The sequence below is a fragment of the Scardinius erythrophthalmus genome (genome assembly GCF_964197995.2).
Source record: "Scardinius erythrophthalmus genome assembly, chromosome: 5".
NCBI lineage: Eukaryota > Metazoa > Chordata > Actinopteri > Cypriniformes > Leuciscidae > Scardinius > Scardinius erythrophthalmus.
The window spans coordinates 8831455-8857618 of record NC_138225.1 but is presented as its reverse complement, the minus strand read 5'-3'; the positions used below and the strand labels follow the sequence as shown (position 1 = coordinate 8857618).

Below are 26164 nucleotides of genomic sequence, written 5' to 3'. Positions count from 1 at the left end.
GGGACAGATGTAAATGTAAGTGAGCGTGGAGCGCACACTAATAGCGACCTCCGCCTCGTAGCCTACGTGATCGCATCACAGTCTCATTCAAAAAAAAAAAAAAAAATCCGCAGAGAAGAGTGTCGGAGCGAAAGAAATATGAACACAAGACTCTAAACAACAACAACAACAACAACAACAACAACAACAGCATCTTGCACCGTCGTGACACATGCGGACACCACAGCAGTGCTCCTGAATGAGAAACCCTGCAGTGGGGAGAACAACTGATCCACGGCCACCTAAAAGGTATCGCATTCTGCGTCGTGCAACATTTGGCATGTTTTGTTTTTAAATTCGATGATATTTTCCTGTGTAAACACCCGAATGTGTGAGTTGCTTTAAGAGGACTCCATAAGTGCCTCAGCGAAGGTCACATTGGAGTGCTGTGTTTTTATATCCCTACAGCAGGCAGCAAGTTAAAACACGACGCTGTCAAGCGTAACACTCTGTATTTTGTATTTTATATGGTGAGCTGGGTAATAATTGCCTTGAGTCAGTGTGAAAAGCTTTACTGTGGGTTACTATGGCGCGGAGTTATAAAATGGGACGCAGAATGAAAACATATGACATCATCAGGACAGTGGTGGCGACGCGACAGGCTTCCTTATTTACCCGAAGACTTGATCATATTCCACGAATTCATTCGCTTTTGAAACTATTGATGAGTATTGATTATCGTCGGAACGCTGCGTCTGTCTGCCTGTGTCAATAGGTAATGGGTTATTTATCTGTCAGTGAATATGATGACTATGACACGCATGTCAATATAGTAAGGATAAGTTTTACTTTATGCATTGCATCTGCCGTTATAGTTGTGCACAGTTACTAGAATACTGGGTTGTTTTTTTGTGACCATCATTTATTTTTAGGCAGTCTCTTCACTTATTTATAAGGCGTAGCAGATGCTCTCTGACGCATAAAGATGGGGCCATTTCTTTAACGCTGTCAGGCTGTGTATCCCACCCTTACACAAGTCCCAAACCATTAATTAAGCAATATTGCTCTGTGATGACTCTTGCTTGATACGTTGACATGAATTGCATGTTTCACATGTGGACTTTGTGTGGGTGTGTGTATCATAATAAAAAGGAATCGGTGACATTATAGGGCTCAAACTACAGACTATTCTAAGAAACTCAATTCAATTTGTCAAATCTAAACATTTAAATCCATTACACTTCGTTGAATTGTTCTTCATTGGGACATACAGCTCTCAATTTTGAGAGCTGCCTGGGGACATAATGCAAAACATGGATACGATGAAGTCATCATCTTAACCTATATAATCGTTGAGTTGCATTGTATTTATTTACACATCCGGGATTATTTTCGCTTCAGTGATGGCCACGCCCTCGCAGCCCTGCTATTGGCTGCTTTGCACGCCAGTAATGCGACGCCCCGCCCACTCACAAAGCAGCAAGTCTATCACACAAACACAAAGAGTGCAACAAAGACTAGAGAAATGTACAGCCTAACCGACACACAAAACTGTCAGATAGTCTCAGTTTGAGATCTCAGACGGAACCTGCACCGAGACAAGACAACCAGAACCAAAAATAAATAAAAAATATCACAAATCATACGTTGAGGGGAAAAAAATATCAGCTTCCCTATAGAAAATCTATGCCAAACTTCGCATTGAGATCCAGTTCAAGTGGTAAGTTGATGAGTTTCTGCTCATGTCAAACTAATATGCTTTTATATTTGATATGTGAAAACAAGATTATTGTTTTAGAACGATTATTTGTACATGTACACAAGCTCAAAACATTTCCTTGTCTAAATCTCTCGTCTGCCTTTGAAAAAAATGTGGAGTTGGATGCATGCACGCGATTTGTAAATGAATTGCACGGTACAAAAACACAAATATCGTATTTGGTTTGCATAAAGAATGACAATTTATCGTTGGCATTAGTGTTTGCAGATATCGAGACTCAAATTTGGTCTCTGTCACTGCGCTTCCTGGTTTTGTCAACGCACGAGCCTTTGTTTTGTATCCACGTTGGTCTCACGGTTTCTTTGTTGTTTGCTCTAAAGATCCCGCTGACAACAATCTATTTGCACCTTTTGTAACTGGTTGCCTATTGTTGACGCACTGAATTGCTTTTATGAACATCTTGCTTTAGTTGTTTGTCACATAGAAGCAAAACAAAAGAGACAAATAGATGCGTATGCGGAATAAGTTGCACTGAATAAGTAACTTGCTTAGAATTATAAGTGATTAGTAGCTTAACGCGACTATTCGAGCTTTTAAATAGTTAGATTTGTTATAGCTGTTATTGTTTTTCTCAAGCCATCATACTCATGATTAGCCTTATCCTGTCAGGTTAACACGCGCTCATGAGCCTCCTTTGTTTGTCTGCTGTTGATCTTCCTTCAGATCGACCGTCCTCTGGTTTTATTTCAAAACTTCAGCGCTTTTACAGGGTGAGAAGTTATAAACATATTATAACTGAACAGTTAGAATCATATTTTCATCGCTCAATTTCGAAATGTTACAGATGTGTGTGTTCTTTCTAATTAACTTGTCTTTGACGTGTAATTTGCGCGAGCACGTTAGTGCTTATTTTTGTGTTTAGGCTACATTATAATTTGTAGCCTACTAATTACATTAAATATAGGGAATAATCTCGATATTTTTTCGTGCATATTTACGTGATTAATAGATTTGTAAGATTAAAAAAATAATAATAATATAGTACAGAATATCTATCGATGTAATGTTTACTGGTAAAGTTCTCATTTCCACCGAGACGCGTGCCACATCGAGCGCTGCGCGAGGTCTTGTTGTCTTCGTGCACGCGCGACAGTGTTGCCAACTCCGCTTATTATAAGCGAATTTGTGTTTTGTTTACGTAAAGTCGCTTATAATTTTGGGCCTTTTTGAGGGCTTGTTGACATAATACAGTTGCATATTTGAGATTGATAACATCACAATGACGTATGATCGACTACTAATAGCAGCAGATGTCAAATAATCCCACTTGCTGTACAAAGAATCCCAGTGTATTGTTGAACAGTTCCTCTTTAGTCATCCGCGTCTGCTTTCCTCAGATTCTCTAGATGTGTGCGTGTGTGCACGAGTGAGATTTATTCATGGAGTCATTTGTAGAGACATTTAAATGGTTAAGGAAAAGGATATGGTTCTCGAAAAGACATTTTTAGCGTCAAAATTAATTTTGCATTGATAATGTATGTTTTATGCAAAACAAAAGCAGCATGGGGTTTCTTCTTAAGACTTATTTTGGTTAGGTAAGTCAGAGTGTGTTTTTAGCGAGATCTGGCAACCCATCGGCGCCAGAGCGCTTTGTTGGTCGGCATGGTTGGAGCTTCCTGTGCTATTGCGGAAGTGACTGTTTTCTTTAGCATACAGTGTTGTTGCCCCCTCATTAGCGCATTATACAGAGTTTCCTGTTATTTTCTGTTTGTCTGTGTGAACAGCATGGGAACTATGGAATGATGAATGTCAAAAAGAGATGGTGTTTTAGAAAAGCCACATATTAAAATCGGCCAGTGCCTTAAAGGGATAGTTCACCCAAAAATGAAAATTCTGCCATCATTTAGCCTACTCACCCTCAAATTGTTCCAAACCTGTATCCATTTCTTTCTCCCGCTGAACACAAAAGAAAATATTTTAAAGAATATGGATAACCAAACAGTTGATGAGCCTCAATGGCCTCAATAGTATTGGCGGAAAAAGTCATTGGGGTCCATCAACTGTTTGGTTACTGACATTTTTCAGAATATCTTTTGTTGTCAACAGAAGAAAGAAATTCATACAGGTTTGGAACAACTTGAGGCTGAGTAAATTATGACAGAATTTTCATTTTTGGGTGAACTATCTCTTTCAGTGTGAAATGCCTTTAATTATTATTATTGCAGAAAAGTTCCATGATACAGTGGCATCACATGGCAATATGGTACTTTGATAGCCATGTTCATGTACAAAGGTTTTGCATGATAATCAAAGGAAGTGCTGTAGCTAAAATCATTGATGTATAAATAACCATCCACAATTAGTTCACTGCTTTAGTGTTATTTTGGCTTTGTAAAAAGGGGGCAGTCTGGTCTGGTAAATCAAGATGATTTGAATGTTATTGTGTTATAGATGAAGCGTTTGCCACAGTGGCAATAGAGCTTAGCTTGGTCCTCTTGGTGCACAGGGCAACTAGCTGCCATTTTTGACATGCTTAAACAACTTGTCTAAAAGTGAATGTTAAATATGTGGTGTTCGCTGGAGGGAAAATCTTTATTATTCACACTTCATCAGTCTCACAGGTTGATCAGGCTTAAGCTGTCAAGGGTGAAGAGGAAATTGTTTTCTTTTGCTTTTATCTGATTTGAGCTGCTCATTTGCATACAAATTTTTTTTTTTTGCCATTCTAGGACAAATTGTTCATGCTTAAAAGAAATAGTTAGTTCATACAAGTTGAGCATGGCGTTAGGAACACCAAGGACATGGGATTGATTCCTAGGGAATGCATTGAATTGAAAATACATACCTTAAATGCCATGCAAGTCGCTTTGGATAAAAGTATCTGCTAAATGCCGAAATGCAAATGTAAGTTCAACCCAAAAATGGAAAACTTTGTCGTCATTTAATGGTTACTCTTTCCATGCAATTTTAAGCATCAAATAGGTTGCAAGAGTACCATAAAAGTATCATAAATGTGGGCAATATAACTCGTGAACTATATTCAAAGTCATCTGAAGTCATAACGACCATAATTTTAAGTAGTTATTCATCCACCCTTTTAGTTCAATTTTGTTTAAATGCGACGGATCATTGAGTTAGACTAAATGAAGGGAAGTCGGATCAAGAGAACCAAGTCCAGTCCAATTCTTGAAAGATTCCCTCAGACTGATTTTGTGAACTGGATCACTTGAGAGCCGACTCAAACGAATGTTTTTGTGAAGCTTACAACTACTTCTGTGGTGCTTTTGCTCTGGTTCACATTCATCGTAATTGCATGGAAAAGTAACCAGTGCAATTTCTCATTTTGTATTCCACAGCAGAAAGACAGTCATAGGGTTTTGGAAAGACATGAGTTGAGTAAATGATGAAAATCATGAGGATTTTTGGGTCCTAAAGGTCAGTTTAAGATTACCCTAACTTTTTATAGCTTGGTAGAAGCCAATTAATAATGACTTTCTCCATCCTCCTTTTCTTGCCTTCTTTTTCCAGGTCGTATTTTCTCCTGTGGTGTCTGTGTGGAGCGTGCCACACACCCACTCCACAACAACGACGGCTTTTGCTTGCATCTTCCAGTGTTTCTTCTGTCAGCAAGTTCAGCAAAGCTGCAACTCGTCTAGTGCCAGCCCAGAAGAACCCAGTGAAGAGAACCACGACTGTGAGATGGTCAAAATGACAAAGTCAAAGACTTTCCAGGCCTACCTGCCCAACTGTCACCGAACCTACAGCTGCATCCACTGCCGGGCACATCTCGCCAATCACGATGAGCTCATCTCAAAGGTCAGTGGCGACTCTAATGGACTTACAGGCAGTGTTGGGGAGTAACTGACTAAAAGTAGCGATGCTACTAAATTAACATTATTCAGCACTGTGATCATAGTCCAATTATTGTGGCTTTTGCAGTAACCACGGGATTTCAAGAAACACGAGTTGAGAAGAACAGTCCTCACATAAAAATATTGATACCAAAATGAAGAATCTGAAATTTTCTTCTAGAATGGTCATTTTTATCAAGCTCGTACATTTAAGTTCTGTAATTTCACTTAAATGACAATTAATAGGTCATTTTCATTGCCATTTAAGTGAAATTACAGAACTTAAATGTACGAGCTTGATAAAAATGATCATTCTAGAAGAAAATTTCAGATGGCACTTAGAGGCTTTTGCATCTGAACTCTTCAAATACTTAAAGGAAATGGTTAGTTCATACAAGTTGAGCATAGCGTCAGGAACACCAAAGACATGGGATTGATTCCTAGGTAACGCGTTGAATTGAAAATGCATACCTTAAATGCCATGTAAGTCGCTTTGGATAAAAGATTTAAAAAAATTATTTACCTAGTAATTTTACTTCATTTGAAAATAATAAACAGTGGGGGGAAATGACAGCTCTCATGTACATATGTATATGTGTGCGTAATACACTAGATAACATTTTTCTGTTACCTTGCAGCATGCTGTAAGTCACGTCTCTGCTGTGCTTAGACGGTTTTTGTGTCTCCTGACAGCACTCATAATAGGTTTACCAGCCTAGCTGACGTACGGTTTTGTGTATGGTATACTGCGATACCACAGCAGACACTTTGCATCTTGTTTGGTGGATTTAGCAGGATATGTTCACACACGAGGCACGTGCCACTCTCCCAGATGGCTAAGCTGTTAACGCTACTGCAAGAGATGATCCACTTCTCAGTATGCACAGCACCTGTCAGGATCAGTCGGACCCTCTTGTAGTTCTGGGAACAGGTGGTTTGGTTAACCTGTTTGATTTCTTGTTTTCCAGGCTAAAGGGATTTGAAAATTAGATTCTTAAGGCGAGACACTACAGGTGAATTGGGTAAAAATTGTAACTAGCAGATATCACCATGAAACATTCCCAGTTGATTACCTACATTAAGATGAGAAAAAAAATCTATTACAAGTTTTCTGTAATTTAATGTTTAAATATGCAAATTAGGCATTATCTAATTAAATATGCGCCAATTTGCATATATTTTAAAAAACGAAATCTGAGTATTGGTTAAAGCCAGGTTCAAAATTCTTTTTTCATTGTGTTCACATATTAGATGGGAAAAACAGAGGGATTTATAAATATCTACTTTTGTTATCCTGTAAATCAGAATATACTGTCAATAGCCTTAAAAAATGATTTTCACCATGTTTTCTGGAATCAAATGTTATATAAATCAGGCTAGGAATAATATATTTACAAATCCCTCTGTAAATGTCTTCATAATATACCTAGGTACAAGACTGGAAAGTTTGGTGTATATAGGTGCTACTGAAGTGGACTTGGAGTATGAGAGAAAAGTCATTTTGAGAAAACGGGCTTTAAAGATTTATATCAGCCAATGAGATTACGTATTTAGAGTTAAATCCTCCCTTTTTCTTTCACGATTGGTTGCTGATAAAAAGGAAATTACCATATTTGGATCCGACAGCATTGTACAGGAGAGAGAGAGAGCTTTCTAACGTTGTATGTGATGACAGGGAGCAGACAGCGATCGAGGAGCAGCGGGATGATTTACAACGCCAACTTTTGTTGAATTTAGGAGAAATCTACAGATGCAAACAGACAAAGTGTAGTAAAATAAAGACCTAAATGTGTATTTCTGACTTTTTTTCACCACAAGTCTGAAAGAAGACATGTTATTGAAGACAAATATCCCAAAATCTCAAAATTGACCAGTGAAAAAAAACTATGTTTTCGCCTGCCGTGTCTCGCCTTAAGATTACAATTATTCCTAAAGCCGGGATAGTTCAACCAAAAATGAAAATTCTGTCATCATTTACTCACCCTCAAGTTGTTCCAAACCTGTATGAATTTCTTTCTTCTGCTGAACACAAAAGATATTTTGGAGAATGTCGATAAGCAAACAGTTGATGAGACCCATTGACTTCCATAGTATTTTTTATCTTTCCATAATATTGAAGTCAATGGGGCCCATCTACTGTTTGATTACCCATATTCTTCAAAATACCTTTTGTGTTCAGCAGAAGAAAGAAATTCAAAGAGGTCTGGAACAACTTGAGGGTGAATTAGAGTTCTCAACGGGTCGGGTCGGCCCGACAAACCCGACGGGACCCGCGGGTTCGGGCCGGGTTCGGGTCGAAAATATAATCAAATGACTCGGGTCGGGTCGGACCTCGGGCTTTATCTTTTCCGTTCAGTAAAAAAAAAAAAAAAAAAAAAAAAACATTTATTATTAATCGCTGCTGGTCACTGTAAAGAAAGTCTGGCTGCTGTAACGTGCATCATGGAGAGGGGCGGGGGCAGACCTGACACGCGTGCAGTGCACGCCTTTAGCCTGGAGAAGAAGATGGAGTTGGTGAGAAGTAAACTTGCCGCAGGTGAATTCACCGTCGCTACTACAGCCTATTTATATATTTAAAGTGTATTGTTTCAGTTGTTTGTATTGTTTGTATTGTTAAAAGGCGTGAACATTAAAGGTTGATTTGAATTCCCGTCTGCTGGTCATGATAATACGTGTATGAGAGAAAAAAAAAAACCGACGCGGCGTCGGGCCGCGGGTTGGGTTCGGGCCGATAATTCATGTTTATGTGTCGGGTTACATCGGGTCCGGGCTTTAAAAGCCACGGGCCGGGTCGGGTCGGGTTGTAATTTTCAGGCCCGTTGAGAACTCTAGGGTGAATACATTTTCATTTTTGGGTGAACTATCCCTTTAAGAAAATATCTGATAAATTTAGAAGTTTTCTGGAATCCCTTTTTGGAACATTCTTATGAACATTATCTTTAAAAAATTCGTAGCTTCTTAGGAAGAATTTCATGAATCCATCCACAGTTCGATTTGCTTTCTCATTTTTATAAGAAAAGAAAAGGTCTAATTAAAATTTTTACAAACAAAAAGAAGCCACGTCACATACAGTAGCTGCTTTATGGGTCGGAAATCTGAAGCTGTTTGACGTGTCCTCCAAGTTTTCATGAGTTGCCAAGTGATCCAGCAACGTTTTATTGATCATTTTGACCTGAGGAATGGAATGTTGGTTAACTTGTATTTCCATTACATATTTAGAGACTGTTATTGTTGTTGTTTTAAGGTCATAGATTATGTGGATATGCAGTCATGCAATCCTGTATTGTATTAAGATTACAAAGAGGTCAAGGCTAAATGTACATACAGTGTTTCCCAGAGGATTTTGTGAGAGTATGGGGACTGGACCTCTGTCCTTCTTGGGGGTCCGGGGGCATGGCCCCTCGTAAGAAAAAGTTTCTGGTGCACTTTGAGAGTTCAAAATTAAGAGCTCCAGCCCATGTTAAGTCTGCAAATTGAACAAAGAGAAAAGTCTGTGCATTGACTTTGACTGAACTTTAAAGGGGAATCAACCCTCTCTTTAGTCATGGTATAGTGTGTCGGTCTACATTACATTCACACTGGTGTTATAGCAAGCCAAACAATTAGAATATAATAATAATAATGGTATATTATTATTATTATTATTCCTATGAGAGAAATAGCCTAAATTAAACAAATGCAAATGAATATTTAATAAGTATATAATTTTACATTATGCTGCAGTAGGGAAATTATAATACTATTGTTAATTAGAATACTTCTTCACTTGCAAGAGATAAACCCTTGAGCTTTTATTTTGACGGGAACTGCAATTCTACCAAACTACCATTTCTGTGAAAATGGGTTTACAAATGTGTGTCTCATTACAAATCTAGTGAAATGCTGTAATCATCTGCCCATAAACATTTTGGAAATTATGCAGATGTGAAAATAACCGTTGCCCGCTACGTTCCCAAATGCATGCTAAACTCACATGTGGAGATGGAGTATTTTACTGTGAACTGAGCCATTCAGAGACACGGAAAACATTGGTTTCACTTTGAAACAGTCAGTGCAGACAGACTATATACTTATTAAATCAGTCTTTTTTGATATTAAGAAACACATTTCCATACAGTATATCTAAAATGTACTGTAGAAATGTATGAATCATATGACCACCAAGTTGGTGATGCATTGCAATCTGTATATAAATACACACAAAATCTAAAATAAGATCTGTGGAGAGCAGCAGTCCCTAATACCATGCCCTCTTTACACGCAGATTAATTGACTGACTGTATGCGCCCATGCCAGTTAGACAGATCTTTTTTTGGACATGAAGGTAGACCAGGGGCAAACTTCAGGACAAATAATGGAATTTCACAGTAAGCAAAACAAAATTCAGCACAAGCTCCAGTGCGTTCATCCTCCAGAATCTGTCAGATAGTCTCTTTTCCTTCATCCAGCAGGCAAGGGTTGTTTGTGTGTCCAAATAAAAGCATTAATGCTCTTAGCACTTGGAAAACACCACATGCTCTGGGGAGGTGTGTCGCTCTGGTGAGGAGAGGTTCTGCTATACTGTATGACTGCACTGGATTCGCCTGCGACTTCCTTTCTCTATCTCATCTCCTCCATGCCAAGAATTACCTCTAAGCTGATTATGTCATTTCGTTGAGGGTGATAGTCTGGGTCCAGCACCTTTCTCCTGTAGCTACTCCAAACCTAAGGGCTCATTTCATGGCACGCATCTTTATTTCATTAACAAATGGACGTGCTCAATGGCAGGTCGTATATTATGAAAGGTACATTGTTTCTGCGCTGACATCTGTGAGGAGATTTTAAGGGCAAGAATTGACATTACACAATGAAAAGCTCAACAGATGTCCCTTACATATCCTGACATTTAGACGAAGCCTAAAGATGGCTTTGTTAAAGATGACCCACTAGTGCTGGGCGGTTTGACCAAAAATCAACATCACGGTTTTTTTCTAAATTATACCGGTTTCACGGTTTTTACCGGTTTTTTTTTGTGTGGTTTTTTTTTCTCAAGCATGATGGGTGTTTACCACATTTTCTACTGAGTGAGAGAGGAAATAGTGCAGTAGATTTACTTATAATGCCCTATTTTATTGTCATGAGTGAATATTATAGAAAAAATCCACACTAATATTAATAATACAGGTTTGCAAGGCTGTTTACAAAGAGGTGCCAGCAGGACGCGCTTTAGGAGCGGCAGAAACAGTGGTTTCCCCGGTAACGGCTGTACACAAAGCAGCAACGCTCATAAACACTGCTTTATCAGGAAAGATAAAGAAAGATTCAATCGTAATAACAAAGAAACTTTTCTAAAGACCGTCAGTTCACTTCATATACGTTAATACAGTATAAAAACACGCGCGCCGCAAGAAAAAAAGACTCGCACCCCCACACGTGTCGTGCCCATTCTAGCCAATGCTTGTGTTTCAGATCGAAGCTTCCCAGAAGCGGCTCTCCGCGCCGCTTCGCTAAATATAGGCGCCTGGTCTATTTTGACGCACCACGTGGAGGACGGAATAAAACCTTGTCGCAGCTGTAATGCGCCGCAGACGTGTGTTGTAAATGAGGGGTGAGACTGTGTCGCGCAGCGCCGCGTTCCGATTAAAGCGACATACACCGGTTTTGCGGTATATTAAAAATTCATATCGTAACAAAAATAAACACCGGTATTCGGTATGAACCGGTAAACCGCCCAGCACTATGACCCACTTTGTTTCAGAATGGAGGCCTTTGTTAGCGCTTAAAAGTGGAAAATGTTGTGTTTTTTTGTTTTAACTTTTAAAGCAGGCCAATTTGTTTATGACGTACTTTCACTCTTCCAGCATTGCTGAGACTTGCCATGTCAGATATCTTTCTCAGTCTTCTCGTTGTTATCTTTCATTTAATGCAATCATTCTTGACATTTAATTGTGGTGAATTCGCCACTGAAAGGATGCATAGCGTCCTACTAATGCATTCTTTCATAAACTAGGAGGTGAGGTATGATATCTTGCCAAAAATTGGATCAACATTAGAAAGGATTAGCAGGCATGATGCTAGCCAATAAAAAGCAGGACTTGCATGCTGAACTATTGGATTGGCATCAAACGTCACTGACGGAATGCGGACAGTATTGTGGAAAGGCTAAGCTAAAGCTTTATCAGTAAGTCATCGTCAAGCACCCTTCTGACTCACAGATAGACACCCCATCTGCTCCGGAGATGGGACATTGGGTCGTATAGCACTACATCAAGATCTTTATACTTTAAGCAATCTAGTGTAAGTCTAAGTGTCTAAGTCCTTATACTGGGTGCCTCCAAAAAAATTGCAGCATTATTATTTTACCTTCTAAGATATGTTATTTTGGTACATTTTTCAAACTGCAGTGATTCAGCAAAGCAGATATTAATAGCTAATATCCAGGGGTTTAACAATGTATCGTGTCACAATATATCGCAATACAAAAATGCAACAATATGTATTGTGTATAGTTCACCCAAAATGAAAATTAGTGTGCGTGAAAAAAGTTTTTTAGTGTCAGTACTTCATTAAACTGCTATATATAATGCAATGGGGGAATATTTGTGGGTCCTGCTAATGTCTTATGTTACCAGTGGCCTACATTATTTCAAATATATCTAGTCCGTGAAAGAGTGTAAGCATATTTTGTCTAAAATAATTCTGTTTTCAGATTCAGAATCATGAATCTTTTTATTCTGGTGTCTCTATAGTCCTGTGCATTGGGTTTCCAGCACCAAGTCCAAGCCTATTCATTTCCACACCCAATGTAATACCAAATTTAGCATTTTAATCAAGAGTTCATTTTTGTTAACCTTTATGATATCTTTTGAGTATCGCAATAATATCGTATCATGAGTTCAGTATCGTGATATGTATCGAATTGTGACATGAGGGTATCGTTACACTCCTAAAATATATATATATATATATAAATTACACAAACGTATGTGTATGTGTACACATGTATATAAATATTTATTTACACTTATTTGCATTTATATTATATATTTATTTGCCCAAAATCCACTAATAATATTTGAAAATAGAAAATGTATACCATATATTTACATGGCTATTGATTGATTTTGTAAGTAATACCAGGCAGAAAGATTTTTCGAAAACCGGTCAAAAATCGTCAGATTAATTGACCTAAACAATGCATTGCTCTATTATTTGTATGAAGTTCCAAATGTACAGTAGGTTCGGGAGAAGCCTAAACATTCAGTCCTGTCAATCATCATTACGAGCGTACTATATATGCACGTCATCCCATTGACAAATTCTTCCAGCAGCCCTCCTCCTCCCCTTCTCCTCCAGTAAATGATCTCTATCCTCTTATGCACAATTCCATCATAGGGGGGTTTTAACTCAAGCCGAGCCTCAGGTTCGAGCTTCCTCCAAGGACAGCAAGCCAAGTTAGTTTACTATTAACCTTTGCGACTAAATGGGCATGCGAACTAGTGAATTAAGTGATATACGATGTAGAAAGTGGGGTAGAAATGAACAAATCTCATTACTGCCAAATTATAATCCCAGAATGCATTATGTCAAATTTAGTGAATAAGTAAAACCGAGATGATGGAAGGAGCAAGAAAAAAGTTGATTATAAATATTTTTCTTTTAATACTGAAAATTATTTAAGCGTGCTATGTATTTTTATGCTTATCAGAGTATTGTCCGATTAGAGAGATGCTGCTTGTGTAGGTTTATGAAGTTAGGATGCTGCCCATGTTGGCGCCTTTATCTGGAAGTGTTATTTGATGGGTTGCAGGTTCTGATCCCTTTTCTGTAAATCTCCCCATTTCTCCTCCTCTGTATTTAAAGTGAATTACCAAACCCCTAATATCAGATGTGCCTCATAACTGCTCCCACAATCACGTAGTGATTGAAAAGAATTAGAACAAACCCAGCATTGACTGCAGTTTGTCTCTGAGCCAGGTGCCTTTGATGAGAACAGTAAATGACCCACTTGTTCTGTTTTAACAACAGTAATCTCAGGTTACGTTAGCCGAAGAGTTTAAGGCCAGTGAGAGAGGGAGGAAAGTCAGCCAGTCAGTGCTGAGCAGATCTTCAGCCAATAGATAAATGAAGGCAGTAAAAGAATGGGTGGTTTTGTTTTCAAGCCAGGTGGAAAGTTTTAGCCTCACAATAAAATAAGCCTGCGTTGGAGGAACATTTTGCATAAAGACCTGAGAGATGTCTGTTTTTTGATGTTCTACGGTTGTGGACCAAATATTCTGACTTTAAAGTGTGTGGATGATGCTGGTCAAAGTTTATGATGCGAGCATGAATCAATAAATTGATGCCATAAATCTACTAATTGGTATTTAAAGTGATAATACACATGCTCCAAATCTCCATTGGTTCAGAGATTTTTCAAGTATGTGTGTCGTTTCAGTGCAAACTGAAGTATATCATTTAACTATGCACAGCTGGCTTTATCTGTATATATGTCAGAATGCATTTAATTTTTCGTTCACATACACTACCATTCAAAAGTTTGGTACGGCATGATTTTTGTAATGTTTTAGAGAGAAGTGCCTCTTATGCTCACCAAGGCTGCTTTCTTTTTAGTAAAAAAAAAAAAAAAAAGTAATATTGTGAAGTATTATTAGTTTAATATAACCCTTTTCTATGTGAATATGTTTTAAAATGTAATTTAATCAAAGCTGAATTTTCAGCATCAGTCTTCAGTGTCACGTGATCCTTCAGAAATCATTATAATGCTGATTTAGGGCTCAAGAAACATTTCTTAATATTATCAAGTTTGACAACATTTATTTGAAGTTAAAGAAATTTACAATAATGTTACAAAAGATCTTTTCTGTCACCTTTGATCATTTTAATGCGTCTTTGCAGAATAAAATAAAATCCTGTAAAAAACTAACTTTTGAATGGTAGTGTATGTTTTATGCATTATTCCCTGTCTATATTCTAAACTGGCACACAGCTTATGTTACCATTTGATGTCTTAATAATATAGCTAGTTGCCACAGTTCAGATACTTGCCAAGAGATTGTTTTAGATTGATGTGAATTGTCAATGTGACTACTAGTTAAAATGTAGGTATCACCTACTTTGGTCCGAGGCAATCACAGTTTGACATCTGAAAGTCAATTATGCCAAAGATATTTGTAAAATGAACAATGGCTTCAAAATGAATGTTGAATTCAGCTAAAGTTAATTCTTGTATCTGTTTGAGCAGTTTGCCAACTGACCACTGGAGTCACTAAAATGAAACCACCAGCACAAGTATGCATAGCTTTGGTAGAAAGTTTTGAAAGTTTTTTTGTAAATCCTGATGAAGGAAATTGTATTACCTGTGGCAAAAGCCCCTTTTTTGTATATGCAGCTTTTATGCATTAGGCCCCACGGACCAAACCACCGTTTTAAAATAATTGATCTACACTTCATTGCATCTGCAGATTAACCCAAATAGCCTTGGCCCTTGTCACGGGGAAAAAACATTAAAGTGTTCATTAATCGCTTTAAAAGAGAAATTTGTGTCGAATCCCAGGGATCCCTTATGTGTGGCCTGCTGTTATGGTTACAGTAGTTCAAAACCAAGCAACACTTACCAAGATATCCTCAAGGCATGTCAAAAACCTTAAAGAAACGAGTCACGTGGAACACTAGTCATTTCTCCTGCAAAAAAGTAACTGTAATGAATGAATTATTAAGAGAAGCTCTGAAACATTTCAGTCTTAAACATTTCATACTCTGAATCGGAAGCTTGTATAATACACTTTCTGTTAGCAGTTGCTAATGTATCTCTTTGCGTATTTGCACTGAATGTTTCCCAGGACTGTAGCGTGCTGCTTTTGTAATTATGACATAATAATAGAGGCAGATCTGTAATTAAATCTCAACGATCTGGCTTGAATGCATTCTCTTCCTCCTAAATGCACAGCTTTTGCCCCTCCTCTCATTCCCATGTGCATTATGCACACACTGCCATTGTAACAACAGCCAGATTTACTTGTCCCACAATGTTAAACGACACAGTTGGGGGCCTTTCATTGTGTCAATGTCCCTATAAAATTACCCGTTTGCCTTCAGCGTGAGCTGGTTAGACACTCCTCTTAGAAGAGCACAGACAGCCGCTGTGGGCTTTAACGGTCTTTATTAGGCTTGTAGCTAAACTCAGGTCACCGGCAGTGGAAAAGTAAAGCCGATTCGCCCATGCCCCAGCTCCTGCGACCGAGGATGACAGCTGGTTACCAGGAGCACACTGGCCTAAATCCAACCACCCACACCAACAAGCATGCGCTGCTTTCGGAGAAAACTCATGGATGTACATATGTGGATAGTTTGAAAATTCATGGGTGTATGCATTGGTGGTGCATTATTTTAACCGTTTTCCAAAAAAGCTTTCCTAATCTGCAAAGCATCGCACTTGTTGTTGGTAATCCATATTTTTAGCTGCTTTGTCAGAGCACTCAGTGCTCCATCCATGAATACGTCTGCTTAACCTTTGCACACGACTTACTGCTAGAACATACAGACCGACTTTTTATGACTAAGTTCCCTTGTGTGTTTTTTCACAGTCTCCTCTCAATATTCTCACCATCACTGAGTGCCGTTATTAGTGGTGTTTGCTAAGGAAAGTGTCACTTTAATTGTTGCATATTCTGAATGTGAACATGTTAAAAAGAAGTGTCTTGTAAAATCCTTTCCAAACTTAGCAGTTTCAAATTAAAATCAATTAGTGTGATAATGGCTTATATCAGCCAGCGAAAAATCTATGTCGGACGGTCGACCACTAATAATAATTAACCAAATAATATTTAAAGTAAGTTGTGTTGTTCCAAACTTTATAGTATATGAACAGTATTTACATTTTATTTGTATGCTGTTCATTGCTGCTTTTGCAGTGCTGTTTGTGTACGTGCATGGCTGAAGTATTCTTGCCCTCATTAGACTAAACTCTATTATCGGTGTTATTAGGGTGTGGTAGATGCTAAACAGGTTAATGCTTTCAAAACCATCAGCAAAGAGAAGAAAGTGGCCAGAGAAGAGATTAAGGAGCTAGAGATACTGACAGAGAAGAAAGAAGGACGCAGACAGCTTTAAAAACACCTGACACTTAGGGGATTAGTTCAACCAAAAATGAAAGTTCTGACATCATTTACTTACAATCATGTTGCTCCAAACTTTCTAGACTTTCCTTTTTTTTTCTGTGGAAGACAAAAGAAGCTCTTTTTAGGGGTATGCTGATCATTCCTCATAGTTATATGAGATATTCCTCATAGAGATATCAAGCTTATAGTGACTTGTGCACTATTTCATTTTTTTAAATCATATCTTTATGTGAGTTCAGATGCCCATTCAAACGGAGGCACGTGTCCCCTTAGATTTTTGAGCCCAAATTGATTTTAATGCAGCTTCCAAAAGACAAAAAACCTAATATTTTTTTTAATTTGATAATTAACCCTTTGAAGTAACCGGGGTGATTAGAACGCTCAGTGCGTCACATGATCAACTGCTAAATTAAAATCTGCATTCACACATTGGCTGCTGAACCAGAGACAGACATACTCGTGCTTGTCATATAATACAATTGTTCAGTGTTTTCAACCACATAATGTTTATTTTTATGTTTCTGACATTTAAATACAGATATGTACTAGCAAACATTTATAGTTTGTAAAATATTAATTATGTCTAGGAAAGTGGCAATAATCAATAATCACCCCTGAACTAAATGACTAAAAGAGATTTGTTCATAAATTATATTGAACATGCCAAGGAAGTACAGCAGGTTTCAAGGTTTTTGTTCTGAAATTTAGGAATCTGAGTCTTATGGATCACTTATGATGTGTTTTAATTAATTCATTTGTATTATTTATTTCATTTCATTTATTTATTTGCCATTTTTGGACTTGACAGATTTGATTATTTTAAAAAGAGTGGCCAGGAAATTCTTCAAAATTTTACCTTTTTGTGTTCCACAAATTAAAAAAAAAGAAAAGAAAGACAGCCATACAGGTTTGGACCAGCATGAGTAAATGATGACTTTTCATTTTTGGGTGAACTATATCATTGAACACTGAATGGAAACCCAACAGAAGCGACTCCATTCAGTGTAGCTTTATCTCCATTTTTATGAGGAGGAATAAAAGCACCTCTGTTCCTTCACTGTCTGTTAGTCAGCTCAATGTGTGGAGCTTATTATGTAGAGTGTCATAAGCCCACATACACACACATTTTCTAAAAGAGAAACACTGTTTCATACTTGCACACACATATGCTAAGAACCATTTATCAAATGCACATGTTGGCCTGTGACCAGAACTTGGCTGTCAGAACACCGTGTATTTCAGACAGACTTTCCATGAACACACACACACACACACGAACAAACATAGACAGAGCACCATAACGCCCACACGCACTCTCTTTTAATGCCTCTTAGTGAATCGTTCATGGAAAACCATGTGCGTGTCCGATGCATTTGTGAGTGTGCGAGAACTCTGATCTGAACATTATCTTCATACATAACATTATATTTCTCTTTTTGTCTCTCTAGTCATTCCAAGGCAGCCAGGGACGAGCCTACCTCTTTAATTCAGTGTAAGTAATTATCTCATTCACATCAACAATTTATAGCATTTTCTTGTTGTGAATTAAGACGATACACTATTGTTTAAAAGTTTGGGGTCAGTAAATGTTTTTTTTTTTTTAAGAAATTACTATTATTCAGCAAGGATGCATCAAAAATGACAGCAGCAACATTTATAATGGCACAAAGGATTTATATTTTAAATAAAAAATATTACGCAGGCATTGACAGTACGACAATTTTTAACATTGATAATAACAAGAAACGTTTCTTGAGCATCAAATTAGAATGATTTCTGAAGGATCATGTGACACTGAAGACTGGAGTAATGATGCTGAAAATTCAGCTTTGATCACAGGAATAAATGACATTTTTTAAAATATATTCAAATAGAAAACAATTATTTTAAATTGTAATAAAATATTTCATATTATATACTATATTTTTGATCAAATAGATGCAGCATTGGTGAGCATAAGAGACTTCTTTCAAAAACATCAAAAAATCATTCTGATCCCAAACTTTTGAACGGTAGTGTATATAAGGGAGAATGTTTCTGGATGTTATTGCAAAATAGACCCAGATGGAGTGCAAAGCAGAGGGGTCTTATATCACCCAGAAGGGGTTTATTTTGCGAAAATGACCGTTTGACTGCACATTATCCCTTATATCTCTGTCTGAGACTCATAGAGGAACGGCTATAGCTGTTTTGCATATTAAAAAGAGCTGTAGGCCTAAACATAGCACTGCTATCTAATGATGCGAGTTGATGATTCATCATATTTCAGCATTGCGCTACCAGTGTGTTTAAGCTAGCGCTCTGGTGTGTGTGAGATATTACGATGATAAAGTCGAGGTTGACTGTTCGTGTTAGTGACCTGTGACATTCCTCAGGCAATTCACAGACTGAACAGCAGAGCACAAGTGTTAAACACTGCCAGTGCAAACGTATAGAGGCTGCTGTCATCACATGTGGAAGTTTCGGCTTCTAATGTAAACGCAAGAAAGATTATTTTGTTAAGAGAGCTTTGGTGTCCCTTGAAATATTCTGAATGCTGAAATGAACTGAATAACACAATATTTACCTATACAGAATTTCTGAAATTGTATGTGAGAATTGCATTGCAACAAATTTAGTTGGCTGCAAAATTAGAAAAAGCTTGTTTATGCACGTCTCAATATTTACAGATATATACTACTGTTCAAAAGCTCAGTAAGATTTCAGTAACACTTTTTTTCTCAAGAAATTAATACTTTTATTTATAAAGAATGGGTTATATTAATCAAAAGTGACAGTAAAGACATTTATAATGTTCCAAATGATGGTGTTCTTTTGAACTTTCTATTCATCAATGAATACATTTTTTCCCCAGAAAAAAATGCATCACAGTCTCTACAAAAATATTAAGCAACACAACTGTTTTCAAAATTGATTATAATAATAGGAAATTTTCCTGAGCAGCAAATCAGCATCACAGGAATAAATGACATTTTAAAATGTTAAAGTAAAAGTTATTTTAAATTGTAATAATATTTCACAAAATGTTACTGTATTTTTGATCAAATAAATGCAGCATTGGTGAACACGAGAATTCTTTCAAAAATCTTACCAACCCTAAACGTTTGAATGGTAGTTTATTATTCATTATGTATTTAAATAAGATTTGACTATAACATCAAAGCCAGCTCATTATGCATCTGATCCCCACCTGCTAATTTAAATAATCTTTTGCTTCTAAATTTGTAACTTTACTAACATTGAGCCCCATTAAAGACAAGCAGAAATCATTCGTAAATCTATTCTCATGTCATTTGCATTTAATTGAATGCTGCAGTTTGTGTATGTATGGTTTGGCAAACTTCTTGTTCTTAGTCTTTTTTTAAATGCCAGTGGATTTATGTTACAATAAAATGTGGCAAAGTTACCCTAGCTGTACCCAAGTCTCGTTTCACTGTGATGCTGCATGGCCGCTGGTCTCTTCACATCTGCTGTAGTACTGCTTCTGACCTACTTAGTGGTCATCCAGTAAAGATTACCCACAATGACTTTCAGGAAACAGGTCAGTCACATTTTGACCACTGATTAACCTCTTTTCCCTCAGTGTGAATGTCGGTTGTGGTCCAGCGGAGGAGAGGGTTCTCCTGACAGGTTTACATGCTGTGGCAGACATCTACTGTGAAAATTGTAAAACCACTCTGGGCTGGAAATACGTAAGTTGACTCTCCTTCCATTACACACAAATTATAGACTATTATTTTAAACTCCTGCATTTCTATTCCTTGCATCACAATACAAGCTGCTTTTTGTTTCAATGTGTTGCACTTTGCTGTTATGTGCTTGTCAGAGAGCTTGTTCTGCAGTTGCAGTGACAGCATTTGGCAAATCTGAGCTGTGTGGGTTTCTTTATTTTTGTCTACTGATATCCTGTTACTTAGCTGGGCTCCAGTGACCAGAATTAACATGCCTTGCATTGACTTCTCGCTGCAGTCCAGCACAGATATAGCTCTATATATGTCTTTATTCACAGCTCAATTACGGCCCACTTTGATGCTGTTAGTGTTCGCGCTGTTGTGTTTCCATATGCAATCTTAACAGCAGACACTTAATAGATCAGTACCAATAACACTTCATCATAACCTTCATTGATAAATCCTTAGACACTATCTCATAATATAATGCTCGCACATGTGATGTGCATTTAAAATAGTTTGAAATATCATGAAAATAATACTTTTATTTAGCAAGGACACATTGCATTAGTGAAACAGTAAAGTACATTTAACAGTACATTTTAAAATGTACATATTTTAAGATAGAAAACAGCTATTGTAAATTAATAATCTTAAGTAGTAATATTTCACAATATTATAGTGTTTCTACTGTATTTTTGATCAAATAAATGCAATTTTTAAGAAACTTATAACTTTTAAGAAATCTAACCAACCTCAAACATTTGAACAGTATGTAACTACTGTAAATGTGAAATATGGTTTAATATTGATTAATGTAAATTTGGATCATCAATGAGCTACTTTAAATGCAAAATATGTAATCAAGTTGTCAAATATATTCCAACCTATTCAAAATGCCTTCACTAATTGGATGTTAATGTGAGAAAAAGCAAAGGTGTATGTATCTCTGCTTTGGAAAGCATTGGTATATTGTTAATAAATTAGCTTTTTGTAAACTATTAATCATTTCACCTAAAACTAACGATAAAAGAAAGCTCAGTTTTTGTAGATGGCGGGTATTTAGGCTTTATATAGTTCTCTTCCTGATTAAACAGGAGCTCTAATCGTGTCTCAGGATTGGTTAAGAGGGATTTTACATCATGACTCAATCTTGTTAGTCTTCAGGTCTCCACATGTTTGATTACAGAGCCACTAGTCACTCTGGAACACTGATCACAGACCAGTTTTTCTTAGCTTTTTCGTCATCATCTGATGAGAACCTCTCTGGAACTGCTCTTATTTCAGGAAGCTGCAAGTGTAGAGTTATCATCCTGAGGCCGATTTCAGTCCAGATGAGTAATGGACAGGTGTGAGAGGAGGTTCAAAAGGGGTTAAAAAGACCATAATTTCAGCATACAAGTTTATAACATTGTATTTCCCCCCTATTTATTATTATTTTATAGTCATATTGATTAGAAATGTTTTGGCCACATTGTGTAGCCTTACAAACAAGCACAGTAAACCTGGAGCTTATTTTTTATTTGTTGAAAAATTAGCATTTTAAATCGCAATTATTTTTTTTTTTATCAGAAAATCGCAATTCAATGATTATAATCTTGTAATTCTTTCTCCTCCATTTTTTTTTTTTGACAAAAGTTGCCAGCCAGCTGCAGCATTTTTGATCATTTTCTCAAAACTTTTTGTTGTAGAAATATCTAAACATACAACATATCAACAGATATGTTTGACAGATTCAGAACGATAATCAAATACCTCTTCATGGGTTCAACATTTCATCAAGTAACGTTTGGCAGTTTTGATTTATATGCTTTTTAATGTTTGTTGATCATGTTAGCTTACATACTGTACGCGCAAGCAGTGCTTCCATCGCTTGTTTCTGCTGCTGCTTCTCCGCTTGTTTTTCGATCCCGAGATCCTTTGCTCTTTCAGAAGATGCGTAATAGCGCCCCCTACCGTATAACAGTGAAAACATGGATTGCCGGAAAATTCCGTCAGTGGCGGGGACAGAGTTAAGAGCATGAAAAGTGGACAAAAATATTTTCTGATTTCAGTAGTCAACACTTGCTTTGTGAATTTGAATTATTATTTTTTTGGTTGTAACATTTGTCTGTTTTTGTCTCTGTTACAGGAGCATGCATTTGAGAGCAGTCAGAAATACAAAGAAGGCAAATTCATCATCGAGCTGGCTCACATGATCAAAGATAATGGCTGGGAGTGACCTCGGCCTACTTCCTCTCTCTGCTCAGTGACCTTTGGGCTGCTCTGTTGTGGACTTTGCCGAGTGACACCACCACACGCACACGTACACAAACGCACAGACACGCGCGCGCACACACACGCCAACGTCAACCATGACACATCTAAACTGGGTCATCACAAAACTCAAAGACAGAGTGACGGAAAGCGTATCAAAGACATCTGCGGTCACTGAAAGACTCTCTAGGACCTTTTCGGAGATGTACATGTCAACACTTTGGGATCCGAACCTTCTCCTTTCCCGTTGGACTCAGTTTCCGCCCCATTAACTGGTTTCGGTGTGCTCGGCCCTCCTCGTAAGCTGTCAACAGTATCCAGAAGACAGTCTCATTTTTTTCGTTTGACATCCTCCGCTCTTTTTGTGAATAAGCGGGAGGTGTGCGCTCTAGTGTGTATACTTTCTTTTCGACGGGAATCTGGAGTCCTCCCTGGTGGACTGATGTTACTGGTTAGCATTTTTCTCCTTCTCCGAGTCCGACCCGCCCCGATCGTCTTTCCGTTCGCGTTGGGGTGGCGACCGACACGATTGACATGCGTTAGAGGCTATGTAGCAGTATATTTTGGATGGGGTGGGCGTTCAGCATTGCAGTGGCATAGCGTTTTTTTGTATTTATGATCTCCCTTGCGTTTTAACCATTTTATTTCCGAATCGAAACGTTTCTTTTCTTCCTCGGATGACTTCACTGTGCAATTCGCGGGACACTCTGGTACAGCAGTAGCGTCTTGACCCCCCTACAGGAGCTTTAGTTGCCTCTGGTGCTTTTGGTGAGATTACACAAACACGCGTCTTTGAGTTGGCATTTGTGGCAGGTTCCATTTTTGCAACCGTACTATATACGAGAGGAAAAACACAAGACGAGCTACAGCCGGTTGGATGCACTGGACATTAGGGGAAAACTGAAACTAGTGTCCTCCTCGGAACAATGTTTGCATTACGTTTTCATCCCCCTTCACGCCAAATGATTTTACAAAACTATTGTTGTTGATATTACAATCATGTGTATGTTCATTGCTATGTGTAATTTATGTGTTAAACCACATGTTAGGACATGCACACGCATGTTAGCTCTGTGTGTTTTACGCATTATGTTTATGGCATACTTGAATGCAGTTACTTTGTTTGCACTTTGCAGAGGCCTTGTTCATGGGTTTAGAGGCAAAAGTCTGTCCATTGAATGGCCTTTTTTCATTGATAATAATCGAATGATTGTATGAGATGCTTTGAATGATTTGCAGGGTTGGGTGGTTGCTGGCTTGATCATCTCCCTCTCGTTTCAAACACACAAAATCTGCTGCTTTCGCTTCCGCTTCCTTCCACAGGCTGGCAGACCTGTTCGCCACGCTCGCGATTCGTTCAATTTGATGCGCGCATCAGAAACCGGCCTCAAATGTAACAATCAGACACCATTCAAAGTGACGTCACGTGATTCTTTTGCTGCTAATAGAGATAAATGCAATCCAGAGCTTTCACTTTTAAACCTTCTGCACTTTACCCGGACTGTCTGAGAGCATGCGAGCCCATGCGTTCCTTTTTGTAGCTTTTCTCCGAGTCTTTGCCTCTAAGCAGCATGAATCTTGTGCCTCTTCAAAAGATTAAAAAAAGAAATCTCCCTCTCCTGTTGTTGTGCGGCGCATGACTCCGAGAACCCAGCACATCTACTAGAAGCGGGAGCTCGAACTCGAACTTGGAAACGAACCTCACAGAGCCTCTATCCACTCGAAAGTCTATACCGAAGCATAATATAATCCAGTATTTTTTCATAGTTCTATGTCAAAGCTAGAGATGTTATGAAACAGTGGTTGTATCCTGCAAAGTATATAAAAGGGGGCGGGGTGGTTAGAGCGGGAGGGGGCGGAGCTTACTTCCTGTAGAGGTAAAGAGGGGAATTTAATGTAGATTTCTATCAAGTATAACTATATATAATGAATGATATGAATAAATATCGAGGTTTTGTCGTGCTTATGGGCGGGTGGGACGGCGGGCAATAGTAGGACGAGTGGCGAACCCTCAGTCGGGGTTCGTCACCGATAAGGTCAGTCAGGTCACGTGACCTTTGAATCAGTCAAAGACAATGCAAACAAAATAGTTGTAGATATATCTTACTTGAAAGATGATACAGAGTTACAGACAATACATTGTCCCTCTCACACAGTTTTGTACATAAAGTAACATATTTAAGGTTTTATACATATTTCTACTGGGTTAGTTTCTCTACTTCCCCGACTTGAAGCACTTTTGTTCACTGTACCTTTGGCTTTATATGTGTGTGTGTGAATGCCGACAGAGCGAGCGAGTGAGTGTGTGGATGCATGTATGCGTGTTCCCTTACTTTCCTCACTTTATTTGTAGCCGTTTTTGCTGTTGTTCACTAGTTCCTCTGTGCTGTTTCCTTTATTACACTTCTTTTGCTGTATCACAGCGTGTTTTGATGTGTGCTCTCTTAGCTTGATGATAAGCTTTGTTTTTGTTGTTTTGTTTTTATATATTAAAGTTGATTTTCATCCTTCGATAGTTTCCTGTCGAGAGCCTAATAGCCGAAAGTCTGCTGGTCGTGTTTTAGCGTCATGGTCAGCGGTGAGCTGGATTCACCTGCCGAAATTTCACAATAGAAACGCCGAACCCAGACCGTTTAACAAAAAAAAAACAAAAAAAAAAACAGCTTTCCCTAAGACTTTCAGAATCAGAACTAGATCCAAACCAGTGTCACTGTCAGTGTGCAGTCTGTGCACCAAAAATCATGAAACCTTTCAGCCGAAAGCGTTGTTTTTAACATATAGTACCAATCTGGAAACTGAATCACTTGGTCAAACCAAAAAGTGAGTTTGTGGCCTCTCTGAATACCAAGTGGGAAATTAATTGAAACAATTTTTAATTGTTATTTGTCTTTTACAGCAACATATTGAGGTGTTGGCGGTGGAAAAGATTGTTTACTTCCCTTTTTTGCCGTTTCTTTTGGTGACACTGGTTTCAAACGTTTCTAGAGCTGTTCATTTGAGATTTGTCATTGAAATGACATCTAGTTTAGGCGACAGTGGTATGCAAAGGAAACGATTGTATAAGTTTGCAGAGTTCTTTTCTTAGGACTGTTAAAATATAAGGTCTAAAGCATGTTGTGTTTATAATGGCTATATTAAGTCGTGCCTGGTTTTCTTTCTTTTTTTCTTCAATGCAAAAAAAAAGCTTTTTTCTTCTTTTTACTTGATTACATTGCTTTGCATTCTGTCCTAGTAAAGAAAAGTCACATTTGTCTGTTTTCACTGTATTGTAGACTATCCGATATCACAATAAAGCTTAAATGGTATTGTGGATTTGTTGGATCTTTTTTTTTTTTTTTTTTGATTTAATATCTTAAAAAATAATCACAAGTGTCCTTCAGCTGTCCTTCGTAAAACTGATCAAAAAGCATTTTTTTCATTACATTTTCTAGTTGTATTTATTCTCCTGTTGATCAAGGAGAATGGTCTATTGACACTCACCAGCTTTGCATGTTGGCTTAAAATTCAAAAGTCGTGGCATTAAAGCAATGCGTTGTCAGAAACATTAGGCAAATGCTTTTATCACTTCTGAGTCTCGTTGCCCATTTG

The 26164-nt window shown here is 37.8% G+C and overlaps 1 protein-coding gene across 4 annotated transcripts; it reads left to right on the top strand.

The window, feature by feature from the left end:
- ypel1 (yippee-like 1) lies at positions 1-25881 on the top strand. Of its 4 annotated transcripts, none has more exons than XM_081366984.1 (6): positions 22-288; positions 5056-5134; positions 5228-5515; positions 18098-18141; positions 20233-20341; positions 22452-25881. In XM_081366984.1, exons 3-6 carry the CDS (start codon positions 5399-5401, stop codon positions 22539-22541), a joined length of 360 nt encoding a protein of 119 aa, XP_081223110.1. In that variant the 5' UTR covers positions 22-288; positions 5056-5134; positions 5228-5398; the 3' UTR covers positions 22542-25881. The 4 variants fall into 4 exon arrangements, with proteins under 4 accessions (XP_081223112.1, XP_081223110.1, XP_081223111.1 ...); XM_081366985.1 differs by lacking the exon at positions 22-288 and adding an exon at positions 1435-1699; XM_081366986.1 differs by lacking the exon at positions 5056-5134 and having other exon boundaries at positions 1-288.
- The last annotated feature ends 283 nt before the right edge of the window (positions 25882-26164 follow it).

What these genes read in the sequence shown, in the direction of transcription:
- ypel1 (XM_081366986.1), top strand. Translation starts at nt 5,399, where the DNA reads ATGGTCAAAATGACAAAGTCAAAGACTTTCCAGGCCTACCTGCCCAAC. An exon ending in ACGATGAGCTCATCTCAAAG is followed by an intron (nt 5,516 to 18,097) that starts GTCAGTGGCGAC and finishes TTGTCTCTCTAG; the next exon opens with TCATTCCAAGGCAGCCAGGG. An exon ending in GCCTACCTCTTTAATTCAGT is followed by an intron (nt 18,142 to 20,232) that starts GTAAGTAATTAT and finishes CTTTTCCCTCAG; the next exon opens with TGTGAATGTCGGTTGTGGTC.